This window comes from Ochotona princeps, chromosome 4 (assembly GCF_030435755.1).
Source record: "Ochotona princeps isolate mOchPri1 chromosome 4, mOchPri1.hap1, whole genome shotgun sequence".
Lineage (NCBI taxonomy): Eukaryota > Metazoa > Chordata > Mammalia > Lagomorpha > Ochotonidae > Ochotona > Ochotona princeps.
In genome coordinates, this window is record NC_080835.1 from 78,611,601 (window position 1) to 78,639,105 (window position 27,505).

At 38.9% G+C, this 27,505-nt stretch overlaps 1 protein-coding gene across 6 annotated transcripts in view; it reads left to right on the forward strand.

The window, feature by feature from the left end:
- The window catches only part of ARHGAP20 (Rho GTPase activating protein 20), a 151,126-nt gene that overhangs the window by 110,908 nt on the left and 12,713 nt on the right, over window positions 1-27,505 (forward strand). For 5 of the 6 annotated variants that reach the window (XM_058663935.1, XM_004585214.2, XM_058663937.1 and 2 more), the window contains 7 exons: window positions 458-607; window positions 6,845-6,886; window positions 7,743-7,827; window positions 11,225-11,302; window positions 13,740-13,806; window positions 17,592-17,780; window positions 26,940-27,118. In XM_058663935.1, coding sequence (XP_058519918.1) covers window positions 458-607; window positions 6,845-6,886; window positions 7,743-7,827; window positions 11,225-11,302; window positions 13,740-13,806; window positions 17,592-17,780; window positions 26,940-27,118 — 790 coding nt within the window. Of the gene's footprint in view, window positions 1-457; window positions 608-6,844; window positions 6,887-7,742; window positions 7,828-11,224; window positions 11,303-13,739; window positions 13,807-17,591; window positions 17,781-26,939; window positions 27,119-27,505 lie in introns of those variants that run through there. The other variant, XM_058663940.1, reaches the window with a different exon arrangement.

The following is a 27,505-nucleotide window of genomic DNA, read 5'->3' on the forward strand; positions in this document are numbered from 1 at the left end:
GGGGTCAGAAGTGGAACAGCCTAGTCTTGAATCAGCTCCCTTGTTCCAGTGCTGGGGAGGCAGCTATACTGGCCATACCAACAAACCGGCCCTGACTTCATAGAAGCAAGTTTTAACTTTTTCATTAGCAATAATTGTGTATATTTATGGACTGTGTGTGATAGTTCAGTATGTGTGTGCAGTGTGGTTCTTAATCCAAGTGAAATATTCAATACACATATAAGCAAAATGGTTGTTTTATGGCTCATCACTGATATAAATACAATCATGTGGACTTGGTGTTTCAAAGGCTTCCTGGACATAGGTAGCCAGCTGAATTGGGATTTCCCAGCTGTGCACTGAAGATAAAAACTATGTATCTGTTGCCCATGGTTATTTAAAACTGTATAGTAACCACCTTAACATTTAAGAAATAAAACAAGAAGTCCTATTTGTGGTTTTTTTTTGTCTTTTTTAGATATAACAATAACTTTAAGATTAAAAATAAAATTAAATTAACTGACATGTGGACAGCAAACTGCGTAGATGAAGTTGGAGAAGGCAACACCAATGCCATGAAATCCTTCGTCCTGGGCTGGCCCACAGTGAACTTTGTGGCCACTTTCAGGTAAGAAACTTACCTGTTGTTTATCTAGGTTAACTGCTGTGTTGAAGCACGGGCTATGTTATTCTGATAGTGTATGACGTTAGTACTTTTCAGCACATACATACCAAGCAAAGATGCTTCCGTGCCTTAGTTGTCTCGCAAAGACTGGTTAAAACATGCAAGAATTAACAGTGAATGTTTGCAGCTCTCAAGAGTCACTTACTTTGATTTGATGCATGAATTTTAAAGGGCCTTCACTGAAACAACTAAATGGGAAAGGAACTTACGGGTATTTGGAAAAGGATGGAGTAGTGTTACCAGATCACTAAGATCTCAACTCAGATGTCCTCTTCTCCAATGTCCAAGTGTTTCACACATTGAGTTCTCAAATCTTGTCACTCTTTTCAGAATGCTGAAATAAATCCCTCTAAGGCAAGTTTGTAAAATCACTACTGAGTTTGAGTAACTGGTCTACACTCCCAAAATTTCAAAAGACATAGTTTTCTACTAGAAAACTGAAATACTTGATTTCCTGTAGAGATGTCACAACAAGAAAGTAAATTTGCAGCTTTAAGAACTGAAAGTTTCCCAAGACTTTGTCAAACGTGGGGTATAGTTAAAGATATATAAACACACAATAGTCGCCATCTTATCCTGAACCCACTTAATTCACATTTTTAAAATTCAGAATAAACATACCAAAACTGTGATTTTGAACACTCCAGTGTTTGTTTTGCATTTGAGGGATTGGTGTTATCACTTGCACATGGTAATTTCCATTCTGCTCCTCTCCCCACTCCCAGCAGACTCCTCAGACATATTCTTAAAGGCAGATGGCTACATTTTACAGAGCTGCTAGTCTCGTAACAAAGGACAAGCATGTCATTATGCATTTTTGTCCTACCACAAGATTTTAAGGGCTTATATGGGAGAAATGTGTATTTGTGTGATTCTCTGCATATCTTCTTTCTGTGACAGATTTTTGTAGATATTATGACTTCCTGTTGCTTAATGTCCTTGGAGTTACAGGAGAAAGGAGGCAGTTTCAAGTATATGTGCGTTTGTGGATAGGAGAGAGGTCATGACTGCATGACATCTTTAATCAAGGAATTTCCAGGATACTTCTTTATTTTGTTTTGTTGCTTCAGTTTTAGAGAAGAAGGGGCAGTGTGGTGACATATTTTACGTACATAGTTTTGTTCAAATTATGATTCTTTAATGAAATGATCAAGGTTAACATCACCATGTAGCCCCTGAGACAATATGCTCAAGGGCAGTTTATCTCTTGATATTTCTTCCCAAAACTTAAAGCCTCAGTCTCATTATGAGAAAAACATCCAATAAACACATTGTATGGAACACCTATCTAATTTCCCAAACTGTCAGTGTCAAAAAAAAAAAATCCAAAAGCAGAAAATACTGAGAGGCTGTCATAGGTCAAGCAACAAGAAGATTCAGAGAGTATCGTGGATGGAGGGAGGATGCTGGATGCAGGGAAGATGCTGAATTGAGAGAGTATCCTAGATTGGTTGCTAGTAGAGAAAAAGTGCATTAATGAAGCAGGGAGAAAGAGAGTGATATCTCAATGCAACCAAGAGGTTAGTTGGTGGTACTGTGCCAGTACTGGTCCCTTAGTTCTGACAAACAGGCCATGATGATGTTCGATACTAATGTTAGAGGAAACTGAAAAGCACAGGGAGAAGTATGCAAGGTCTGTAGAGTGGATCTTTGTAATTTTGTTGGAAATCTGAAGTTATTTTGGGTTAAGTTTCTATCTCAAAAAAAATTACAGGTGTTGGTAGTTCTGCCTCTATTGTGGCAGAATAAGATCTTAAGAGACAGAGTGCCTACTGTTAAAAATGCAAACAATTATTACTTTCTGGGAGGTCTGGGGAGTAAACCAAAATTGACCCATTTGGGAGAGGCATTGAAATATGATACTAGCACCAGAGGGGACAGCTTTTTCTGATATTAAGGCTGTCACCGGAGAGCAGGCCAGAGTCACATCATTATGTAACTAAAACAGAAAAAGCCAGAATGCTAAAGTTAGATCAACCACACTATTAGAAAGTGGGGGGGGAGAGGTCACAAAAGGAATCACATCAGTGCAGAGAAGCTCCAACTTCTGTGTAGACACTCCTCAAGTCTGTGGCTTATCACTGAACCCACATGAATTATCTATAGTCAAAGCCATTTAAAGGTAAGACTGAAAGAATTGACGTGAGCCCTTCCAGCCAACCACCCATGAGATAGTGTTTTACATCTGCTCTGTTAAGTTAGTGTGGTGGGTAGAAGATAAATTCAGTTGAATTAATGAGAAGATGGGAAATGTAAGCAGAGAAACAAAAACTAATATAGGAAGGCCAAATGAAAATTCTGCAGCTGGAAATTGCCATGTTGTAAGTTATAATCTCTTCTGCAGAGATTGAAAATGGGAGAGAAGTCAGTGAGTTTGAAGATATCAATGCAAACTGTCCAGCCTGAAAAGCCAGAAAAATGAAGTTTTTAAAATCCATATATTTCTGTATTTAAAACACACACTTACAGAGGAGCAGAGAGACAGAGATCTTCCATCCACCGATTCACTCCCCAAATGCTTGCAGTCATGAAGGCTAGGCCAGACTGAAGCCAGGAGCCTGGACCTGTGTCCAGGTCTGCCATGTTGGTGGCAGGGACCCGAGGACTCGGTCTGTCTTCCACTGCTTTCCCAAATGCACTAGCAGGGAATTAGATGGAAATTGAGGCGCCAGGAATCAGACTGGGGCCACAGGGTATGCCAGTGTCACAGGCACTGCTTCAAGGATTTTGTAAATGAAAAAATGCATCAGAAACTTGAGGAAAGCTATCAAAGTGTGTGTACTAGACACATAATTCGAATCCCTGGAATAGGAGGAAAAAAATACTTGAACAGAATAAATATTTGAAGAAAAGACCATTTAAAACCTTTTTGAAAGACATGTGTACATTTAATAACTTCATAACCTCAAATAGGCTGAATGTAAAGAAAACTTAACCTGGTCATGTTGTAAAACCATGCGTTATGTGGAGAAAAACAACCATTTGAACTCTTGTGGACTTTACATTAGATACTGTGGCAGTCAGAAAACAGCAGAACATCTTTTAAATATTGAGAGAAAAAGTTAAATATAGAACATGGTATCAGCTAAATTATCTTTCAAAATTGGAGATGGAATAAAGAATTTTTAATTAGAAGAGTTTATTGCCAGCTTACTTGTACAAAGGACATGTTAAACAATTTTGTTTAGGCAAAATTGAAATGTTCTCAGACAAAAATATTGGCTGTTTTGAAAGGGGTAAGACTGTTGCAAATGCTGTTCTGTCTTGTTCAAACACTAAGGAAATTTAGGTCCTGATCCATTTGTAGTTCCCTCAGGTTAGCAGCTCAAGAAGCATTCTCTCCCACCCAGTTACTCTAGTATCTATCTTTTTAAAAAAGCAAAACCTAATAATAGCTGTGTAATCCAAGACCGAAAACAACTGCCAGAAGCCGTGAGGAATTCCCAGTTGAGTCAGAAGGGACAAAAGCAGACCATCAGCGTGACCTTGGTGTGATTTACTTTGGGAAACAGGGTAACAATGACGTATCCTGAAAGGTCAGAACTCCATACCGCTAACACTGTATGTGCTTTGATTCACATAGCTGTATTCTGTGTAGACCAGAAAAATAGGCGCTACACCTTGATTTTACAGGTTAACTAGATGATACAATGGGGACATTTTTCAAAAGACACAGGAAATACTTATATGTGACAGTGATCTGTCTACAAGAGGAATCGGAAGAATGTTTTAAGTATCTAGTATGATTCTTAGACTACAAACTGAGGTATCCCTGTTTATTTATGGATCAAATTAAAAATCACCTCAAAAGCTCCCACTGTGCTAGGCTGTTGGGAAACCAAATATTCTATGTTGTTGATACCCTGGTTTTCTTAAGCTGGATCCAAGTACAGGCTCTGTGCTTCCTTAAAACAAATGAAAGACTTCTGACAGTCTTACAGTCATCACTGCCGTGTTTTTCTGCCCAGGGTTTCCCTTTTCGATCACAGATATTGGAGATAACTGTATTAGCTGATCGAAAAACCTGAGCACCTGAGAATCAGCCTCCCTAGGTGTTATGTGATACTTTCTTCCAGGTTCTGCTTCTTAGCATACTCTAACTGAGTGAAGTGTGGCTCTCAGTTCCCTCTGAGGGGTGATCATCATTTGTAGGAATCTACCATGTCTTGTTCTAAGTGCAAGATACTTTGCTTTCTCCTCTCTGGATGTTTATTTTTGTCTCTTTCAGTGGCCTTTGGTAGTTATAAAAGCCTGATTGGCATTGATTTTGCAGTCCTGTAAAAATGACTGATATTGAGAATTGCTAAGGAAACTGGGGCCTCAAATTCTGTATGGAGAAGAAAAGGAAAAAATACAAGATTATACAGTCTCTATAAGTAAAAAAACATACTTCATAATTTGTTTTTAAATAGTAGATGTTTTATGCGAATAATGAAACCCATGGTAGTAAGAATGAGTGAAGAGACTGACACACAGCAATATGAATAAATATCACAGACACAATGTCGAATGCAGAACCAAACACAAAATAGTATCATAACATAGATTACATTTGAATGAAGTACCCAAAGAAGCAAACATATTCTATACTGTCAGGCAGGAGAATAGGAACTTCAGGCCTGCCGAGAAGTATAAGGGGACCTTCCCAGGCGATTCCCTGTCTCAGGTTCTGGATGTTGGTGTGTTGTGTTAAATGGATGTGTTTAGCTTGTAAGAATTGTTCAAGCAATACAATTAAACTTTGTATTTTTTCTCTCTATATTTTTTAAAAGTTGAAATAAAGCTAGGTGTCTTAAAGGAGGAATTTTTTAACTTGAAAAAGGTTAATGAATCAAAAATTTTCATCTACTTTCCAACATTGTTTTGTCAAATCAAGATTTGATGTAAATGAATCGAAGAAAATGTGTTCTAAGAAAGAGAATCCATCAAAGGATGGGTTGGAAGGTGGGAATTTGTGCGGTCAGTGATTAGAAAAAAAGGTATGCACATTCAGACAATTCATCCTGGGAGATTGCTTATGGAGAAGGTTGCCAAGCAACAAGGACAGAATCAAACCACAGATATTTATTAAGCAGGTCTTTCTGAACCTAGAAGAACCTAGAGTTTCCAGCATCTCTAAAGAGATTAGAAGTATGGTTTTAAAATTTGTCATTAGCAAGACCATATTGGAATATGTTTTAAATTATCTTTGAGTTAAAGAAAGAAATACAGGGGCTGGTGTTAAGCACAGTGTATCAAGCTGCCACCTGCCATGATGTTGTCACCGTCTATTAGCGTTCCACTTCTCATTCAGCTCCTTGCCCTGGGAAAGGAGTGGATGATGGTCCAAGTACTTGGCTTCCTGCCACCTTGTAGGAGACCTGGATGGTGGTCTTGGTTGCTGGCTTTGGCCTGGCCCGCCCTGACTGTTGCGGCCATTTGGGGAATGAATACACAGATAGATCTTTTTCTCCTTCTCCCTCTGTCTCTGTCATTCTGCCTTTCAAATAAGTTAAAATGCTTTTTTTAATGTCATGGAAAATTCAGTGTAAAAAAAAAAAGTAAATGTACCAATGACACATGGAAATTAATGGTAATCTAGTTGTAAATGGATTAATCTTAATAAGGTTATAGGTGATTTTGTCTGAAATATTGCTAATTACACTTTTGTCCTAACATTGAAATTTTCTTTGACAACAAAGTGGTTTCCAATAAGATGTTTCCATAAATTGCAAAATTCCTGTTTAATTTCAACATTAAGCATCATTTCCATATGTGTGGTGGCATGGCATATCACACTGCAAAAGCTCTGAAATAATTAACCCAGTTGCAAACATAAGAAAACCAAGGTTTGGCAAGTTTTAAGTGATTGTCACAATCATATAGCTAACATATGAAAGTTTGAGACTAGAATCGCTTCTCATCCTTTAGGTTAAGATCAAGTGAGACTAGAGGTGTAGATTACTTAATCACTGTCCGCTGGAAAATGTGTTGTACCACTCAAAAAAGAGCAGTAAAGTAGAAAACCAGGTCTCCGGATCTCGTTCCGCAGACTAATAAATACATTTGCATACGGAGTTTTCCCTCCGTGGCCTTTCACCACAGCATTCTCAGAACACAGTTTTGTCAAGGTTGCAGCTTGCATGTGCACCCACCTCAGTAACGACAGGCTGTTCACTCTCCTATTTTCTTTGATTGCAGTTCTCCAGAACAAAAGGACAAATGGCTCTCTCTTCTTCAGAGGTACTTTTTCAGCATCTATATATTTTTAATCTTTACTTGTAGTATGAAAAACCTTTTCTGCTGAGACTACTCCAAACTTTTCCCTTCTTAGCAGAAAATGTTTATTTTCCCTCAGAATTAACTATTGGTAGACTGTACACTCTCCTACTGCTTACTGTGCATGCTCTTATTATTATGTAATTCTTTTCAGGAAGGAGAACTCAAGTCTAGTTAGATCATTTGAGACAAAAATTAGTCAATTTCTCCCATCTCATTCTGTTGTCTCCGATCTACCAATCAGAAGTAACAGTTTCCTCACAGTATTTATTACGTTTCCCTAAATGGAGAATTTTCTGCTGAACACCTTACAAGTCAAGGATCATCCCTGATGTTTCACATTCAGGCTGGTTCATACTGAAATGGTCAGCTTGCGTTCCTCTTTCAGACCCACAATGCTTTCTCTCTTCCCCTCTCCCTTTGTACTGGGATAACCACAATTTACATTTGATTGAAGAGCTAAAAAGTAAGAGCCACTGCTTTGATTTGCATCAGTACTGTGTGGTGAGATTCTAGACCTGTCCAGAGAAGGCAGACCGGGCATCCAGAAGTGCCACTGCCCAATTAGTGCTTCTCCATCCTTGCCAGATTTGTATGTCCCATTACTTCTTGTGCATATGCCTAATGTCCTGGAAAAAAAAAAGTATCTTATTTCAACCCACAATGTAATCTGACTTTGCTGAGTCTTCCCATGTATCTTTTGAAATTTAGCATATAAGTACATTGAAAGTAACAGCACAATAGATTGACTTTAAAAATAAGCCATTAGTGAATTCCGTCTGACTCAGTGTTGTTTTGGGTTGTTGTTGCATTTGATTAGATACATCAATCTAGAGAAAGAAAAGGACTACCCGAAGAGCATTCCCCTCAAAATCTTCGCCAAGGACATTGGGAATTGTGCCTATGTAAGTGTGTCTCTAAGCCAGAAAACTTAATTGCAAGCCCCTGACAAAGGCAGAACACCATGGGTAAACAGGGGGACAGGTAGGCGCACGGACAAGAGAGACTGTGTATGCTATGGAAGATGGGTAACACTAGGGGAAATGCATTTGGGGGTGTTTGCATGTCTTTGTATCAGTAGAAAATAAGCCCTAGAGAAAATGAAGTAAGAGAAAGTAATATTAGCCACAGTATTTAATATTTACACTTGAAAGAATATTTACAATCTTTCCTCCCTCTGGCATGACTGTTTCTCTGGATCTTTTCAATAGCAGCTGCAGAGGCTTATAGTAGAGGTATTTCTACAAGGAGGTATTTCCTATTAATATTGATTTTTCCAACTTTTTGCTGAAATAGAGGGTGACTTTGAAAAATATCTGTGTCTTTTTTAAGAATTGATTTCTCCAGGCTAACGAAGAAAATAGCATGTCTTATACCTACAAAATTGTATGGTGGAAAATAATAACAATGAAAATAATTTTCTTTAAAAAAAATAAGAGCTTGTTTCTGCCTCACAACATTTATCATATTTCAAATAGATATCAATTCTTTAACATCCATTATTCGTAATTCTGATGACTGATATTTCAGCGTGAGAGCCAAGATGTTATTGGTGATGAACAGGACAAAAATGGTTGATCACTTTTGCGATCCTACACGATGTCTCACTTCACAGCAGCCCTGGGTCACACGGAACAGTTTTGCCTGTGCAGAAGTATGTAGTACAAAACAGTTGTGTTTTTCCCAATAGCAAGACTTACGCAAACGTTCTGACCAACTCCCAAGTGCCAGATGTCAGTGCTTGAGGGAAAGACTCCAATGTTTGTGTATGAGCCAACCAGGGATCTCCTGTAGCAAAATAAAGCACGTAACAAAACAAAAACAAAACAAACAAACCACTTGTTGTTGCCTGCTTTAATTCAGTTGTTGGAGCAGTGAGTTACAGTCTGGGTTTTCTTAGAAAACCCTTTAAACTGTTTTTGTTGGTCTTTTTGACAGTGCCTTTCTTTCTGTATGACAAGCATGTGCGTGAGAGAAGACTTAGCGTCCCACCTGCATTTTAGGAAAGGCGAGGAGAAATGCAGTCCCATTTTTGTCACAAGTACCCTGAAGTCCTGGATGATATGACATAATCTATCCTTTAATCCAAGGTCGCTTTCATAGCAGCACCCTCTGTGCCTAGAAAGAGTGAGCCCTCCAAATAGGGCACATTCATGGAAAATATTCTTTACATTTGTCTCTCAGTTACACACAATGTGCCAGTGAAACCTGCTACTTCTGTGATGGAACAGAATAGCCAGGTTTTCAGTCTCAGCTGTTTGTTTTGTTTATCTGTTTACTTGCCAAGAAGCTCTGTGTGCCAAAATGCATTTGTTTTGTCTATACAAAAGCCATAAAGGGGAAAATATAATTCTGCAATTACAGTTTCGAACACAAAGACCCAAAATTAAGAAAAACAATTATCTTAGAAAACAGTCAATTGGGAATACATATTCCTTATTTTACAACAGACTTCACGACAGAGTATCTTTAAATTGAGCGGACAGTTTTGCAGACTTTAAAGTAAAATCTGTTGTGAAGTTACATCTCAAATTACAGAGGTTGGCATAGAAATCAAATTCACTTGGATACACTGAGCCCCCTCCCCCCTTTTGAAATCCAAGCAACTTTTGCATAACTTTTCTGGGGAAAAGAAATGTGACTTGAAATAAATGCAATTAATAAAAACTCAAAAAAACAACCTAAAGTAATTTGTTCTGACAAGTTAATTGACTCTTCGGGATGAAATACTATAATGGAAGGGCTAATGTTGAGTTGTAAGTGAATTTCACTTAGCTTTATTTTTGTATCATTTTGCAACATTCGTGCTACATATTTATGCCATTTAAGCCCCATGTATTAGGGACACATCCCTTATCACTGGTCTGTCTCGTAACTATCATGTGTAAAATCTGTGTGCATAAAAAAACTATTCTTTTATAATATAGTAATTTCTTTTGTATAAGTAATGGCATTTGCAAATCTATGTATGAGCTCTAGGGATATCTGAGAAACCTCAATCTTTTCTAGTCATTGCAGATTCATTCCATGTTTAAATAGCATTCTCAATGAGAAGTGAGGTATCACAGATACCTGGTTTAATAGCAAAGTTGGTAACAGAGTTGGACTTCCTAAAAGTTTCAGCTGTTTTACCAGACTTATGGGTTTAAATCCTCTAGAAATTTCAGTAATCACACTCTTGGTAGCCACAGTGCCTGACACACACACACACAAAAAGTACTAAATAAGTAATGGATTTTTAAAAAATAAGTAGGTTTTCTTTCTATGCTTTATTTCTCTTTTGTTACCAACTTCTATTCTGTTTTTATGTAAACTGACTTTAGACCACACAAAGAAATAAAACTCCCTACTAAGATCAGTACTCAGGAAGAAATCTTAAAAGATCTAGCTGTCTCCCTTTTAACCTACCGTCTAAATTATGGGAATACAGTTATGAAAATAAGGCAGAAAACTAGTCTGAATGGTTTCAGAGGGGCAAGCTGAGAGAATGAGAGATGTGATCTCTGAAATACACTGAGTCTTTTCCTACCAGGCTTAAGTTCTTACAAGTGGGTAACTCAAAAAGCGCATGCCAAATTGTATGAAAAGATGTTTCTTTTAGTGCCAAAAAAAAAAATTTAAATCTGCTCATAGAAGGGTCTTCCAAAACTCACAGAGAGGCAAAACAGAGGTGATTGCCACAGAAGTTAGAGACCTCCTGAGACACCTGCATCCCATTTCACAGCCACTGGATTCCTGTCTCTGCTCCATTCTGGATTCCAAGTTGCCTGCTAATACAGATACCTTGGAAGGCAGCAGACAATGTTCAAGTAACTGATTCAATCCCTGGGAAACCTAGACTGAGTTCCTAGCTTCAGCCCTTATACCCAATCTAGTACTAACTATTGTGGGCATTTGGGAAGTGAACTAGAACATTAGAGGTCTGTATTGACTTGTATTGATCTCATTTAAATCATTTTTTTAAAGTTCACTGAAAATCTATATTCTGAAAAAGCTGTACATGGACTTCAAGTGTTTTTGCACCAAAATTAACTCTTCACTCATTTTCCATGCACTTTTAGAAGCAATTCTATTTTGTGAGCCATGCATAATTTATTTTAAAAGAAGTAAATGCTTATTAAAGTATGTAGTATACAAGAGTCTAAAAGGAAGTTGTAATCAAGGACTTAATGTTAAGTTGTGTGCTTCACCCTATCCACACCTGAAATCAAATGTGCCTTTGGATAATCCCTTAGCAATGATTGCTTTGTCCACCTCTTTTTAAATTGTATACTCATAGCTGTATTTCTTTTTTTTCTACAGTCTAAAACTATAACAGTAACGAATTCAGATACAGTGAATGGAGTTATCAACATGTCATTGCCAATGCTAGGGATACCTGTAAGTTAACTCTTCAAGATATTGTTAATGAAAAACAGTTTGATATTTCAGGTCTATGTGAATATTATTCATGATAATACAACTGATTATGATACAGAATAGTGTTTTGTCTCCAAAAGGTAGAAAATACAATAGAACCTTGAGATTAGTTAATTCATGGGTGCTATTCTATTTTAAGGCTGTATACATTGAAAAGCATAATTTTGAATTGGTAATGTGTATTTTTGTTACAGATGTTTTAGACTTTCACAAAAAAATTTGGATCTATGATTCATAAGAAGGATGTATAACCTCCTCCTCCTCTCCCCGTTTCGCTCCTTGTCACTATGCTCCCCCGTCTCTGCCCTTTTGTTACTACCCTGTTGTTACACCAGATTCAACCAATGTAGAGATGATGAATTCTGAATAATTCACTCTATAGTACAATTTTTATGTAAAGACCTCATGGGTAGAGACAGGTGTTTAGGCTACCAGATAAAATGCCTATTAAGAAGTCTGTATCCTCCATCACAGTGTCTGGATTCAATACCTAACTCTGCCTAATTCCAGCCCTCTGAAAATGCAGACCCTGACAGCAACAGTGACGGCTGAAAGAGCTGGTTCCCTGTCATTCATCTGATAGACTTGAATTGAGTCTCCAGCTCCCAATTTTAGCTTGGCCCAGCTCCATCCATTGTAGACATTAGGGGAGTTAATAAGTAAGTGAGAGCTCACTGTGTGTGTGTGTGTGTGTGTGCGTGTCAAGGTTTATACATATAGAACACACAGTGAGAAGCCATGTAGTCTGGTTGTAGGTCCTGAGATTTACATGGCTGGTACCATTAATGAATTGGTACATAAAAAGCAAGCTCTGAATTAGCTCATGGCTTTGAGAGCTTTTGAGTACATACCCCACCCGGGATCCCATGTGGGCGCTGGTTCTAATCCCGGCAGCTCCACTTCCCATCCAGCTCCCTGCTTGTGGCCTGGGAAGGCAGTTGAGGACGGCCCAATGCCTTGGGACCCTGCACCCGTGTGGGAGACCTGGAAGAGGTTCCAGGTTCCCAGCTTCAGATTGGCGCGCACCGGCTCGTTGTGGCTCACTTGGGGAGTGAATCATCGGACAGAAGATCTTCCTGTCTCTCCTCCTCTCTGTATATCTGACTGTAATAAAATAAATAAATCTTTAAAAAAAAAAAGAATTCAAGGCAACCAAAGCTTGGGGTACTAAATCTTACTTAAATTTATTATTAGATTTTATATGTAATTAAATGTAACTTAGCCTTCCATTCTTTTTATTTACCAGTTCATCAGCAGAGCAGCCATGTAATTCTCAGGACCTGCAACCAGACTACATGGCTTTTCATTGTGTGTTCTATACATGTAAACCTTGAGACACACACACACAGAGTGAGCTCTCAATTACTTATTCAGTCTGCTAATGCCTGCAATGGATGGAGCTGGGGAAAGTTGAATCGATTTTTTTAATGCAAATATATTTTGGAAAAGTGAAAATTTTAGGTATAAGAAGGACACTAATGGCATGACTAACTTCTTTATGCTTTTCCTTTGGATAATATCCATCTCAGGTCAAAATATGTATATTGGAACTAAAGTTGTATAGTTATACCTGTTCTGCGGGATTATTACAACTGTGTCCAGCTACTGCATAAAAGACAGAGATCTACTAGTTTGCCCTTCCTATTTGCAGTAAAATTTTTCCATTAAACATGGGGCAGGGAGAACTGACTAAAGAAGCTGAGTAGGAGCTGCGAACAGCACAGTAGCCTATATAGTATTAACCTTAACTAGGCTTTGTCTTCTTAAGACAGGTCCTTTCTGTCCCCAGGAATGAACTTGCCCGCACTAAAGCCAGGGAAGGCTGTCCAGCCTTCGAACTCCTCAAGACCTCTTGGTCATTCTCCTCCTCCTGCTGTGTCTGAAGCAGCTAAGCTAATCACCAGCTTTTGAGATTTTGCCTCCTAATCATAGACCCAGCAGTGTCTTGGGCTTTCTGAATAACAAGGTTGTCTTTGCACGGCCACACTAGAGTTGAGTTCACCACCCTCCAAGGAGGTCAGGACTCCAAAGACAAGCCTTGTATAACCAGGAAGAGTGCCCTTCCTTTGCAAAAAGCCAGGAGGACTTCACATCCTTTGGACTACCTAGATAGTGAGATCCTGGTTCTGTTGCAGTTTACAGAGCCTTAGGCATCCCTGAGGGGGTGGAGAGAAGCAGGATTCCTGAGTCTTCCCTTGGGGATCGAGGAGAGGGAGATGGGTTGTAGGAATTTAGCACTGTCATCTTCAAAAGTCATGTCCACCCTCATCAAACTGAATGCGTTTATATTGTCCCCATGTTTTCTTTTTGGAAAGCATTAAAAAAGCCAAAAAATGTCCTCATTCATATTCCAAGTGTGAAAGATTTATTGTAAGACTTAATTCTTTTTATCTCCAAGGGCTCTGAGAAAGATTACCAATTATGGGTCAATTCTGGCAAGGAAGAGGCACCGTACCCACTTATTGGTAAGTTTCTATAAAATTCTAAGGTGTCTTTGCATCTTAATTACAAAAGTTGATAATACGATACTAAGCTTCAACATAATTACATGTTAAATCTCATGTCGTAGTTATTTCGTAAATATCTGCCAAGCTTCACTGTGTGCTAGACCAACATCCCTTCACTCAAGTAGGTAACGGTATGAGTGGGAAGAGAAACCTAAAACTTTCCTCCCTGCATTTTTACTTTGTGCCAAATTTAGAAAACTGTTCTGGGGGGCTAGCATTACTGCACAGCAAGTTAGGCTGCTGCGTGTGATGCCAGCATCCCAAGTCCTGGTTGCCTTGTTCCCAGTCCTGTTCCCTGCTGATGCACCTAGGAACAAAGCAGAAGACAGTTCAGGTGCTTGGGCCCCTGTCACTCATGTTGGAGATAAAGATGATATTCCTGGCTCTGGCTCTGGCCTGGCCCAGCCCTGCCCCAGCCCCGCCCCAGCTGTGGCAGCCACTTGAGGGGTGAACAAGCAAATGGAAGATCATTCTCAACCTTTCACAGCCTTTCAAATATTTTTTTAAAATTTGTAAGAAGTAGATTTGGTATTCCTTTTTCTCCATTTGTCTCTGTGATTTAGTTCTCATATTTTCTGTTCCCGTCTACTTGCGGTGTTACTCTGTGGAAGACAACCTATAATCCAGTCTCACATTGTAATGCACGAGTTTGAACACCTGCTCTGTGTCCAGAACTTGCCTAGACATTATGAAGAAAAAATAGATTAATCCATTTAGACTTAAAAATCTTCACTGTCTAGCACAGTTTGCTGTTAACCTAGCTAAATCCTTTAGTGTTTGTTCTGAAGAATTATTGGTAAATATGGCATATCTCATAGTATCAAAATCATTTAGCTGAAAAAGGTTTCTTAACCAATAGCCTCATTCATTGTGACTAACAGAGTGATTAAAATAAGGGACAGCATCTGTGGCAGAACTTGAAACAATGACAGTGGTGGTGTTTATGATGATCTGTGTTATTTTAAAGTGTTTAGTACTTGGTAAACATTGCAAGAAACATACTACAGTCATTGTCTCATATTACCCTTTCCTTTATGAGGCTACTGCCATATAATAAAGAGTTTTTCAAGTGGCCTGAGTTATTCTTTGTTTTCACTTTATTGGAGAGGGACAGAGAATGAGAGGTCTTCCATCTGCTGTTTTACTTCTTAAATGCCTGCAGCAGCTGAGGTTGAGCAAGGCCGAAGCCAAGAGCCCAGATCTCACTACCTGGGTGGCAATGAGCTAAGTACCTGAGCCATCCTCTGCTGCCTGCTGAAATCTGAGGACCTGAGACTGAGAACAAAGCACTCCAGTATGGGATATGAACATCCCAGGCAGCATGTGAGCTGCTGGGCCTAGGACCTGCCCCAACCTGAGTAATTGCAAGTGTACAAGGATGTTTCAAAAAGTTTATGGAAAGGTGGAATGTAAAGATGTTCATGTTGTGAAAAAAGTAACATAGGCAGTGTTTTAATAATATACATTTATGTGAAATGTTAGAAACATGTTTATGTGAGTTCAAACTTTCTGCACCAAAATGAACCTTAAAAATGTTAACTTGTTTGAAAGACTAAGATATAGAGACAGGGAGAGACACAGAGAGAGGTCACTTGTCTGCTGGTTCACTCCTCAGTTGGCCACAGTGGCCAGGGCTGAGACAGATGGGAGGCAGGATCTTCAACTGGGTCTCCCATGGAGCGGTGGAGTAAGTACTCACAGAGGGATCCTGCATGGAGCTCAGAATAAGTCCGCTGCCTTTCAGGTTTTGCAAAGTCGTTTTTGTAAAAGTCATTCAGCAGGAATTAGTTGTCATTAAAAATCAAATACTTATCATGTCAGTTTTGATAAGGCTTATTTAATTCAGACTGACTGCATAGTAACATTCTAGGCTTAGAACAGTTTCAAACTGAGTTACTAGGATGGTGCGTGATTGTTCCCAGATTTAGCAGTACTTTTATTTGTTGTTTTTATTTTAAATTTTAATTAGTTTTAACGGATTCGGTATGATTTATAGACACAATTCTAACAACATAATATTCCCGTCTCTCCTTCCTTAGTTTTTCAGATAGCAGTTTAAATTTACATTACAATGAAAAGGCTTAATACTTGCAATTCTTAATTGTATATATGTATATATGTGTGTGTGTGTATTTACATAAAAGCAGAAAACTATGAACATGTTAAAATTTGAAAGAGCTTTCAGTCTGCTGCTTCCACGCCTCACCCCCAAAGCCTGGTATGGCCAAAACTGGGCTGGAACCAGGAAGCAAAGTTGAGGTGTCCCAGGTCAGTAGCCAGCACCTGCTTGCTACCTCCAAGCTGTGCACCAAGACACAGCTGGAATTAGAAGTTGGAGATGGAACGCCAACGTAGACACTGCAGCGTGAACACAGGCATCCTACCTGCTAGGCCTAATGCTCACCCCTGCATCGGAGATTTTGCTGTGCTCTCTAAACCTCACATGTAGATTGTTCACTATTTTGATAAGTTGTTTAACTACTTTCCCAGAGGCCTTTTCTTTGCCTTAATTTTCAGAAGCTAACATAGTATTTACTATTAATGGAACATAGGTATTGTATGCATAAGCCAGGCAGAAAGGAAGACCATAAACAATCGAGTTACACCCAGTGTTAAGAATAAAAGAGAACTTTCTGTAGTTAAAAGATCTACAGCACAATATTATTCAAGGATTCTATTGAGAGGATGAAATTACTTAAGAGTACTAGGGAGCAAAAGTCATGTTGCACTCAGATGTCCAAGATTTAGTTTTTTCTAGTCTGTAAATTCCTTTCTGCATCTGTTTCTGTGTTTCCAATCCCCTGCAGTCTTCCTTCTGATTGCCTATGAACACTAACCTTAGAGGGCAGCAGTGGGAGGGAAACATAAATCAAATCAGCCCCAGTGCTCTTGAGTAATTGCAATTACGTAACAAAAGACATGCAAGGCCTTTTGCAGAGAGACATGTTAAATAGTAGCAATGATTACATAAGGAGTCCTTTGTCCCTAATAGTGAAATCGTGTGGCCACTGTGTACATATATGATCCTTATGAAATCGCGTAGGGTAGATATTTTAAATTATGCACTGGAGTCAGAGGGCACATGGATTTACTGAATATTGACAGATATAAGTGTCAAAAAAGAAATTACAATGCATTGAAATATTCCTAGCTGGAAACATGAAAAATCATTATGCCACTCAGCTAATATGTATATTCCAAATAAGATATTTTTAAAAAGGTTTTGTTTATTCATTTATATATCTGAAAGGCAGTTAGAACTTCCATCTGCTTGTTCCCTCTCCAAATGGCCACAACAGCCAGTGGTGGGCCAGAGCCGAAACCTGGAACTCCAACCAAATCTCTCCATGCAGGTATCTAAGTACTTAGGCCATTTTCCATTTCTTTCTCAGGTATGCTAATGGGGAGCTGGATTGTGAGTAGCTGAGACTTGAACTGGCATTCATTTGGGGTGTTAGCATTAGTAGTGACTGCTTAACCCAATATGTCACAGTGCCAACTCCCTCAATAGAATTCTTGAGTGGTATTTTTTTTCCTTTTCTTCTACTTCCATGCCCCTCCCCCCCCCCCCAAGAAAACTACTTTGGTAGGACTACCTGCATATTATACCGTTCCGTACAACTACTGGAGTATACATGGTAACCGTCCAGTTGCAAAAGTACTTAGCAGAATACTTGTTTGTACCACACATGCTCATAGTAATGGTCAGCCTGAAGCTTATATGTGGAATTTTTTCTGCGTAGGACATGAATATCCCTATGCAATTAAAATGAGCCATCTTCGAGACACTGCCCTCCTGACACAGGGATCAAAGGATTCCACTGCCACCCTCAACGTCCAAGAGCCCTTCCTCATGGAGCAGCTGCCCCGCGAGATGCAGTGCCAGTTCATCCTGAAGCCCAGCCGCCTGGCTGCAGCCCAGCAACTCAGTGGTGAGTTCCTTCGCTTTCTTCACAGAGCCTTCTTGAAGCAAAAGTTTTCACTCTTGAACACAAACTTAGCACAACAGCAAGACTCCAACTTTCTAGCCAGATAACATACCTTTTCTTTCAGAGCCACTAAGTACTTTAAAAAACAGGACGAAGTTTTAGAAGATGGTTTTATATGTCAGCAGTAGGCGTGACTGGATGTTAACCAGCAGGTTGTAAGAATATACTTTGTCTCTTCTTTACACCGTTCTTTCTCTTTCAGCCTTATGTACTAAGAACTCCACATCCAGAGAGCAAAAATCATGTTGAGTCAGACACCGGGCAAAGTTTAAGCTGTGTTAATGCCTTCTTTGTACTGTCATACTCCTCCATTTTGTGTGTCCCTGCAAATGATTACACCGTAAAAAGAGTGTCATGAGTGCTAGTGATGGGGATAAAAGTTGGTAATGCCCTCGTGTATCATGATTGTGATCGATACAAGCAGTCTTCAGAAAGTTCAGACAGTATTTATTGTTTTACAAAAAGTATGCATGAGTCTTTTAAGAACTTCCCCAAAATAAACTTACTTTTAATTCCGTAATGTCCTCGTATGTGAAAACTAAGATGAATTCTATCTTAAGTGTCTCCTTTCCTACCAAATGTGCATTCCCTTTAAACTTAACTCTTATCCATCGCATGGTAAAGACTAGAATGAAAAGCAATGCTCAACATAAAAAGTCTGATTTAGCCTAACTGAAGCTTAAGCTCTCCATCTCAAAGTAACATTGCGTAAGAGAAAGAGATCATGGAGACCAGAAAGTAGGAATGTGCTGTTAGAAAAAGGACACACTTCTGTGGCTTCTATTGTCAATTTGAGCTAATTAGGGCATCAAAGGAGCCAGTGGCATTGCTTGTTGCAGCTGAGCAAGCTCAGGCCTGAGGAAGAGTAAGTTTAAAGGATGGCATAGACTTTCCTGGCACATGACAGATTATTGGCATCATCTTAATGCCAGATGAAGTTCTGAAATGCCTCATCTCTTGATCTAATCGACACAGCATTAATGAGAGTATCTCCTACCATTTCCAACTTCATGACCCTCCTTTGGTAGCTTTCCACACATGGCGAAAACAAACACTATCAGCACTCATTGCACAGGGGTTTTTGTGTTTAAAATGTTTATTCAGATCATGATCCTTTTAAACTCGATTTTCATCAATATTTTAAATGGTTTATAATTTTCTTACTGAAAACTTTATAGTTTCTGAAATAATTGATAGTTGCAGCCTGAAAAATCCTATTCATAAATTCAAGTCAGACTTATTGGGCAAAAATGTTCTTTCTCCTCTTCAACTGGTATTTGTTCTTTGTGACTTTCCTCTCTGGAAGCCAAGATTTCTTCTCTCTGATAGCACTTTCTTTATCCATTTGCTCCCTATCCAGCTTGAATTTCAGAGTTGTGATGAGATTCTGTTTTGCTAGTAACGTTAGCGTGTGTCATTCTCTTTCCTACTCTCCTGTACTCATACTAAAATCCTATTTCCTCATGGACCATGAGTACCTTAGATGAAATCACTTGCCATCAGGAAAGCTTGTGATCACTAATGACCAACCCCAAATGAACACTCCGTATTTGTCTATTTTGTTTATTTAAAGCCTGCTCTAACTCTTGGACCAACTGACATGTACATATGCACATCCAGTTCTGATGATCACCTAACCCTAACATGATGCCTTACTAAAGTTATTAGTGGGTAAGTCATCAGAGGCTCCCTCATCTAACAAACATATCTTGAATTGTCAGTCATCTCCTAGAATAGCAAATGGAATTATGGAATTGGAGGGCTCTTAGCTTACAACTGTGTGACATTTTGAAGGGTACTGTATACAAATCATAGTAGCTCACATTTGCTTCAGTCTGTCAGCACCTTACACAGTGTCTAAAGTAAGTACTTAATATTTGTAGAATTAGTTAATGTTAATTGTTCTGTTCCTTGTTTATAATTCAGCCGAGGAGAATAAGATTCTACCTTTCCACCCATTTTTGTCCAAAACCATTCTCTCTGGGTCTTTTTTCAATTTGATTTTGTTAATAAGCAGTCAAAAGGCCTAAGGGTTTCATCCGATTTAGCCAGTAACTTGCCCAGTTAAGTTGTAGGCATCCACTAGTAATTTGTTCATGGTGAATGGTATCAGGGATGGAGTAACTATAGACCAGTGTCACCAAAACCTAATTGATCATCAGAATTACTGTGGCAAGTTAATAATTGCAGTTGAACCACATACGTATTTTTAAAACACAGAAGATGTTAATGAACATCTGCTTTGAAACCACATAGGAGCTAGCACAGTAAAATTTTCAAGTCAGTACACAAAATGAAGGATATTATGTCAATTTTTATGTCATGATGGATTTCCATGCATTTTTATTGAATTTAAAATAATTGAGTGTCATTTATAATAAGAATTGAATACTTTGCAAGGGGTAAGATTTCCCTCCCAAATCACTTCATCAGTGTTGCAAGTATTCTGGTCTATGAGGAAATTTCTGTTTCTTCGCTGAAAAATACTGCTGCCAAATGCTAATGTTGTGCAGATAATTGAGAAAATTTCTGTCGTGGAAAGCAAAAGGCAAAAATTATATCAGATTCATATCTTCACTGTATATGAATCACTTCCTTCCAAGTAAAAATCAGGTAGAAGCTCCTCAATTGCATGGTTAAATGTCCTGAGACAAGGAAATTTCCTTTGCTGTTGCATTGAGGTTGGCATGATACTGCTGAGAGTGTAGTTTGAGTTGAAAATATTTTGATAGCAAGATAGGGGCGTATAAAGCAGCTTGATATATTTGTACACTTTAACTACCATTTTAGATTGAACTCATTGAACATCAAACCTACAGCACCATTAATTTCTAGAGCCACTCAATGGCTGAGAACAGTTCTCATCTATCTGAAGTCCAGTCTTGGACCAGTGTTCAAGTATCACTGTAAAGCTTTACTGCTGCTCAGCCATTGAACTGGGTGATAGCGCAAGATAAAAATAAAAGCCAAAGACTGGCTGGATAAAAAATCACAAAAATCACGATGGTTATGTCCCTAAGAGTAAATGAGATGCAGTGTTGGTATAGTATCGCTGATGAATACAATTTAGTGAGTAGCCCCAGCCCTACACACTAAATTTTCCAAAGCAAGTACAGTACAACCTAGCAGATTTCATTTCAGGTGAAACTGAATTAATGTTCTCAAACTTTGAAACTTTTCTCACAGTTGTTCCTTGCGGACAATTCAAACTTTTAGCTGCTACAAACTCAACATTGATTTCTTGAATAAATAACCAACTCTGATAGTTCAAGCTACGTTATGCATAACTGCAGTGTGCACATTACAATCTGTTGAGGATTGTTTGTGTGTCTCTAGAGTGTGAGCAGCTGAAGTCGTGCAACTTCATCCTCAGGACGTACAGCAGAGTTTACATGAGCTTTGCACCTCGTAGGGGAAACATTAAGTTGTACACAAGAGTTTGAGGTTCTGTTGAGTATGGTAACAATAGCCAAGACTCATCAACTTAGTATGGACTCAAACTACATCCAGCATCATAAAGCATGTGCAGCACACCTCAACATAGGTCTTCTGTCCTTAAATTTCTGCCCTTGTCATGAGAACTCACTGTTCCATCAGCACATTAGTATTTCCTGAATTGCAGTCCTCTTTAGCTGGTTTTTGTTTATTTTACTGTCACTGTACCCTGCACTGTTGTTTTTGGTGACTTTTTCCTTGAAGGAAAAATGTCTGTATGGACATTAAGTTCCATATTGGCAGAGTATCATTGGCATATAAAAAATGCAAGCATATCTAAATCAAACTCTGTTTCAGTATCAATTTAAGACCAAGCCTTGGGTTCACATTTTCCCCAGAGTTTTAATTTAAAAAAAAAAAATGGAAGGAGAGAGGCTAAACCTCTTCCTTAGCATGCATTATAAAAATACAGAATGTGATTTATCAAGTGTCACTTGTTGGAGTCAGACATACTCTGTGACCTATGTGTTTCAAATATATGGAACTCAATTCTTAAAGTGCTTAGTCTTGAAAAGTGTGTATTTTACATAGCCTCTTATGCAATAACTAGATCTTGTTTCTAAACTTAAGACAGTAAAGATCATTTTTCTATTAGAATATTAATTGAGAGCAATTGTATTTTTAAACCACCTGAATAAAATTAGCCACAATTGGACAAAACTCCAGTGACCCCCTTTATGAGAAAGGCATAGCCTTACACGAGTGTAGTCATCTCCAGTGTTTTTCTGCCTCTGTGTGGAGGCAAAAGTATTATACTGAAAGCAGAGTAGCCTTCAATTTCTCTTCAGGCCATTCCTGTAGACTTAGAGCATTGTAATGTGTCTTTGGGCTCCTGTGAGATGGGTCTGGCATTAATTCAGGATTTAGGATACAAGCATTTAAAGATTTGACCTGAGACACCACAACTAGGAATTTCCTTTAGGCAGATAATTGCCCCTGCTGTGTATTCACAGAATACTTTATACATATCTGTAATGTGCACATAAATTTATTTACATAGCTACCTGTGTGCTTAGACTGTAAGTATCTTAATTAGTGTTGCACCTGATTTGTGTACAGTGAAAACCTTGAGCTGTACACCACAAGAGTCTGGAGGTCTTTTTAAGTATGGTCTTAAGTAACTGTTGGAATTTCCACATGATCCATTCCCAGATTTGTACCTGCAATGTTCATCTGTTTCAGATGTAGTACTACACTGCAATCGAGTTGTTACTCCATTTGTAGTCATTGCCTTTAGGTAGTGGGAAGGAGTATAATTTGGGTAGATGCAGGCCAGAATATCATTTCCAATTTAAATGTTGCTGTGATCATCATTCTATAGTTTCAAGAATTGTGATTTTTAATAGTCCCCTAATTTAAATATGAAAAAACACTAGCCTGAATTCAGCTATGGTTATTTAGTAAAGTTATATCTACATAGACTTAGTTTGCTTTATATTTACATCACCCTTTTGACAGCAATAGAATAGGTTTTCATTAGCTGGAGGAATTTAGAAAGTAAGAGTTATGCATTAAAAACTCTGCAAGAAAGTAAACTTTAATGAAAATTTTTTTTCTCAATTCCAGAGGGAACTTAAATTCTCATATTGAATGTTCTACATAACAAAAGGCATGATTGCAGCTGAAAGTAGTTATGATAAAAAAAAAAGGATTCAATTTCAACTTTATCTTCTGCCTACATTCATAGGATAGCTGGATATATAAATCATTGTTCACTTTCACAAAAGTATGAATGCTTTAAGAAAAACCAAATCTTATAGTTTTTAGAAATAAAACCAGGATAAATATGAGCAAACCAGACTGAGTACAGAGTCCTTAAAAAGTATATTAAACTAACATGCGCACAGGTTAACACTACGATACATACCAGAACCCCTTGCTGGTTTGAGAAGGTTTAGCTTCATTTCTGCTTTCAAGATGTTAGAGGTCAGGGTAGAAAGAGAAGGCTAGAGTTGCACAGAGCGGTAATATTCCTTGGTGTCTGCAGACCTCCTCAAGCCTGGCAAACAGAATGGAGAGAGGGGAGAAGGGAGGACCTCCCTGTGAGGAGCAAATCTTAACATACTCCTCTCTGTTAGCTCTAGAGAGGTAGGTAATGTCCCGTTTCCTTTTTTTTTTTTTATTGTTAATTATTTTGCATTATGTGACAGTTTCATAGGCTCTGGGAATCCCCCCCTCCCTCCCCCTCCCCTCCCCCCGGTGGATTCCTCCACCTTGATGCAGTATTACAGTTCAAATTCAATCAAGATTCTTTCATTGCAAACATATACCAAGCATAGAGTCCAGCTACTTATTGTCCAGATGGGTTGAACAGTTTCTTGGGGAGACCTTTTCTGGTCTGAAGTTTGAGCTGGCAGAATATCATCACAGTCAATTAAGAGTCCCAATATAACATCAACAGCAATTTGCAATGTTATGGAATTGACATGGTTTTGAGTAACCAGTGTATTAAAAAGAAAAAAAAAAAAAAGGAAAACAAGTCCTAGCCACCACCTATGATTAGCTCATTGACATTTCAATTTTAGTTCATATACAGGACCGGCTGCTCTATACCTTAAAATGGCCATAAGGCACCATTCAGCTGTTTCGTGTCCATTTCATCTTAGTATTTAGCCAGTTGTTGTGTTGAAGTAAAATTTTGCTGATCTTGGCAGATTTTAGGATAATCCAGACTGGCTTGTAACTCTAACAAGATATATGTCAACATTTTAGGTGCAGAACATTTTTTTTGGGGGGGGGGGGGGCGTGTGCAGGAAAATCCTCAACACCATGGTGAGGAGTAACTAATCTTTGTGACCTACCCAGCGAGGCATGAGCCAATCCATGCCAGCTCTTTCCTGTCAGATTTCAAGTTCTACTTTCTGTTGTTTATTTATTTTAGGTTTGTTTTTTTTTTTTTTTAGTTTGTATGATTGTTTGTTTGCTATGAGGGGTTTTCGAAGCGATCCCGATGGTCATTGCGAGGGAGGGGGGGTCCAGAGGTGGAGCCAGGCTCGGACCAGAGAAAGCTCTCCCTGGTCCCGAAGGACGTTCATTGTTCTTCTGTTTCTGCAGACCACTCAGGGCTTCTGGTTGTCTTTCCGATGACGTTGGTTTCTGCACGGTAGTGTTTGGACTTCTTCCATCCCCTGTGGAAGCTCCGGTTGGGGGTGGGTGACCTCAGAGTACTCGGCCTCCGAGGGCATCCAATTCCCTGTGGCCTCCTTGGCAGTTGGGATATAGTCCTTGTTGCTCGTATTAATAGTTTGTGGTGAAGGTCTGGGAGTCTTCATGGTTTGGATCCAAGCTTCCTCCTTACCACCTGCTCCACTCTGGAGTGCCCCCCTGCTCCACGCACATGACCTCCTGTTAAGAGGTTGTCAGGATCGCACCCGATTCCCCCCTCATGCATTGGTATAGTAGTTTTATTGTTGTTTAGTGCCGCTTTGAGTCCATTTCCTTTTAATGTTAAAGAGTTTAGGTAACTTGTGAAAGTGAGTCTCATAGGGCTCCTAACTCAGAACTGGAGAGCTTCACCCATTTAAGTGCATACAGCAATGGTAAACTGTTATCCTAAGGAAGAGTCCTGTGTGAGTGATGGTCTTAAGCCATTTGGTAAGATGTTTTTTATTTGCTTATTCTCACAAAGCTTGGTTTAATATTTGGTTTAAGCATATTATTTGAGCTAATGAAAGGCTAATGTATGCTGGGGCCTAATAAAGTCTTGAAATTAGTGTGTAACAATGGAAGACTGAGAAGATCCAGTCTCTCAGCATTCAGTTTTCAGCAGAGGTCAGGAGCTTGGTTGAGTGTCGTGAGAAGCACTGCCACCCAGCCAATGTTTAACAGTTCCCGTGCACTCCCACCAGAGGAAGAAAATGGAGTCAATTCAAAGTGGGCACTGCTGGGTATTAAGGCTCTTCAAATCTCAATTTTGTTCATCTTTATTGAAGCTAGTTCGAGTGTACTTTAGTGTTTCAGGGAACAGCCAGGGATTTGGGCAGAATTTACTCACGATATTTGGGGTTCTCATATTAGGTTTTCCCTATTCAGTTTCCACCTATACCTCTGTGTTCTCTTAGTTCTCAGGCCTTTTAAAAGTTCTGCTTTCTTCCTAAATTTCTGTTAGTATACTTGATTTTTCTGCCTGAGGTCAGGCAGTAAAATCAAGTAAATTCATCCATTGCCATGCAATTCTATTCATCCGGTGTGATACTCTTGCCACTTAATTATGGTACCCACCTTTTCCTGGCCACTCTTCAGTGCCTCCAGGTACCTTACCTGGGTTTGTCCAAGATTTATAATTGTTATCCATGCACATTTGTTAGGAGGAAACAGCAGGAGAGCCAGCCACCTTTACAAGACAAACCTTGAAGTGTTGTATTTTTAATTTTCAAACTGTGTTCAAACTCACTACCTAACATCTTAAAATTAGACACAGATAATACAAAAAGTGATTTGACATGGTAGTATCATAACTCAGTATTGACATTTATGCCCTTTTTTTTCCTACTCTACATTTTTTCATTTATGTGCATTCATTTATTTCAACTGTTATCTAATAATTATATTCAATTATATTATAAGGTGCTATGCAGAATGTTCTTTCAGCTGCAATCCTGTTCATTTAAAAATCTAAATCAAATGTAAATACCCCTGCCCCTGCGTTCAGTGAAAAGTTACTGACCCCCTAGTGTATCTGGTACTCTGTTCCTGCTTAGTTGAGACTTAGGAGTGAGGGGAGCAAGTATGTTACTAACAACTACTGCTTCCAAACTTAGTCCCTGCTCGGTATGAACTTACAGTAACAAGGCCACGTCTCATTCATGTCTGTGTCTAGCCATGCTGCCTTCAACATGCATCTTTACAAAGGAGAAAAAAACTGTAGAACATTAGCTTCCCTCTCTGTTCTCTGTGGGACATCAAGTAATGGCATTAGTTGTTTCTGGGGAACATCTTGAGAGACAACTCCATTTTTTCTTTTCTACTCTCTTCCTTCCCCTTTGCTTTTTCTCACTGTTTAATTGTGGTCTACCACAAAATTCAACTTTGTGTGCTTGGTCTAATCTTTCCAAGTAGAAAAACACATGTATTGATTTGAAGCCCTTGTTAAGGTGTTAGTTAAATAAGGGAACCGTTCTTTGTCCTTTGAAAACTAAGACATCAGTCTTAGGTCTGAATGAGCTCCAGCTAATGATCCCAGCTTCCTGGCGGCCAGGTAGTAGCTCTGTTGGATTCCTGCCACCCACTTGGGAGAGCTGGATTGAGTTCCCAGCTTCTTGCTTTGGTCTCAGCTCAGACTTACCGTCACCGTCATAGACATTTGGAGAGTTGAATCAGCCCGTGAAATTTCACGTTCATTTGTTTTTCCACCTTTTCTCTTCTTCCCTATTATTTGAAAAGCAGAGAACCTGAGAATTTAGTGCCAGTACTCAATTGCATAAAGCAAGATGTCCCAAAAATTTGTTTTTTAGTTCATAAATCAATGAGATTTCATAGGTTTAATTGTTAATAAAAGGGCATCAACTGCTAAGTGCTTTTCTTTGAACCATAGTAACATACATACCATATTACAGAAATAAAGTCAAATGAATTGGACTAGGTTTCCTAATAATCTGTTCTCTTTAGATTCAGGTCAGAAGACATTTAAAAGGAGAAGATCAATCATAAACTGGGCCTTCTGGCGTGGCTCTAGCACTCATCTAGACAGCCTGCCCATGTCACCCACATCGCCTGTAACAGGACAGCTCTTTGGAATTTCTCTGCCAAGTATCTGTGAGAATGACAACCTGCCCAAGTCTGTCTTGGTGAGTCTCATTGTGTCCCCCAAAGTACTAGGAAAGGAGGTTTTGGAAGTAGTAGTGCTGGATCACACATTAGTCTCCAAATGGAAAATTGCAGGCACCTGTTATACTGAGATAATAAAACTCTGATTTGGTTTTTGCAGAATCAAAGACATAATATGGATAGCTGATCAAACAGTGCCAGGGAAAGGCCACATAACGTGTTCTCATGAATGAGAAGTGGCTTTGCAATGAATCCATCTCATTCCTCACAAATCCTTTCGTGAATTCCACATTATCTGAAAGTCACTTTTTATCATTCTTGCAGCAGAGACTACTGACTCTTTACATTCTTTCAAGGTTTAACAAGCTTTGTTTGCATTTCAAATGTGTAAGCATCACTATACCATT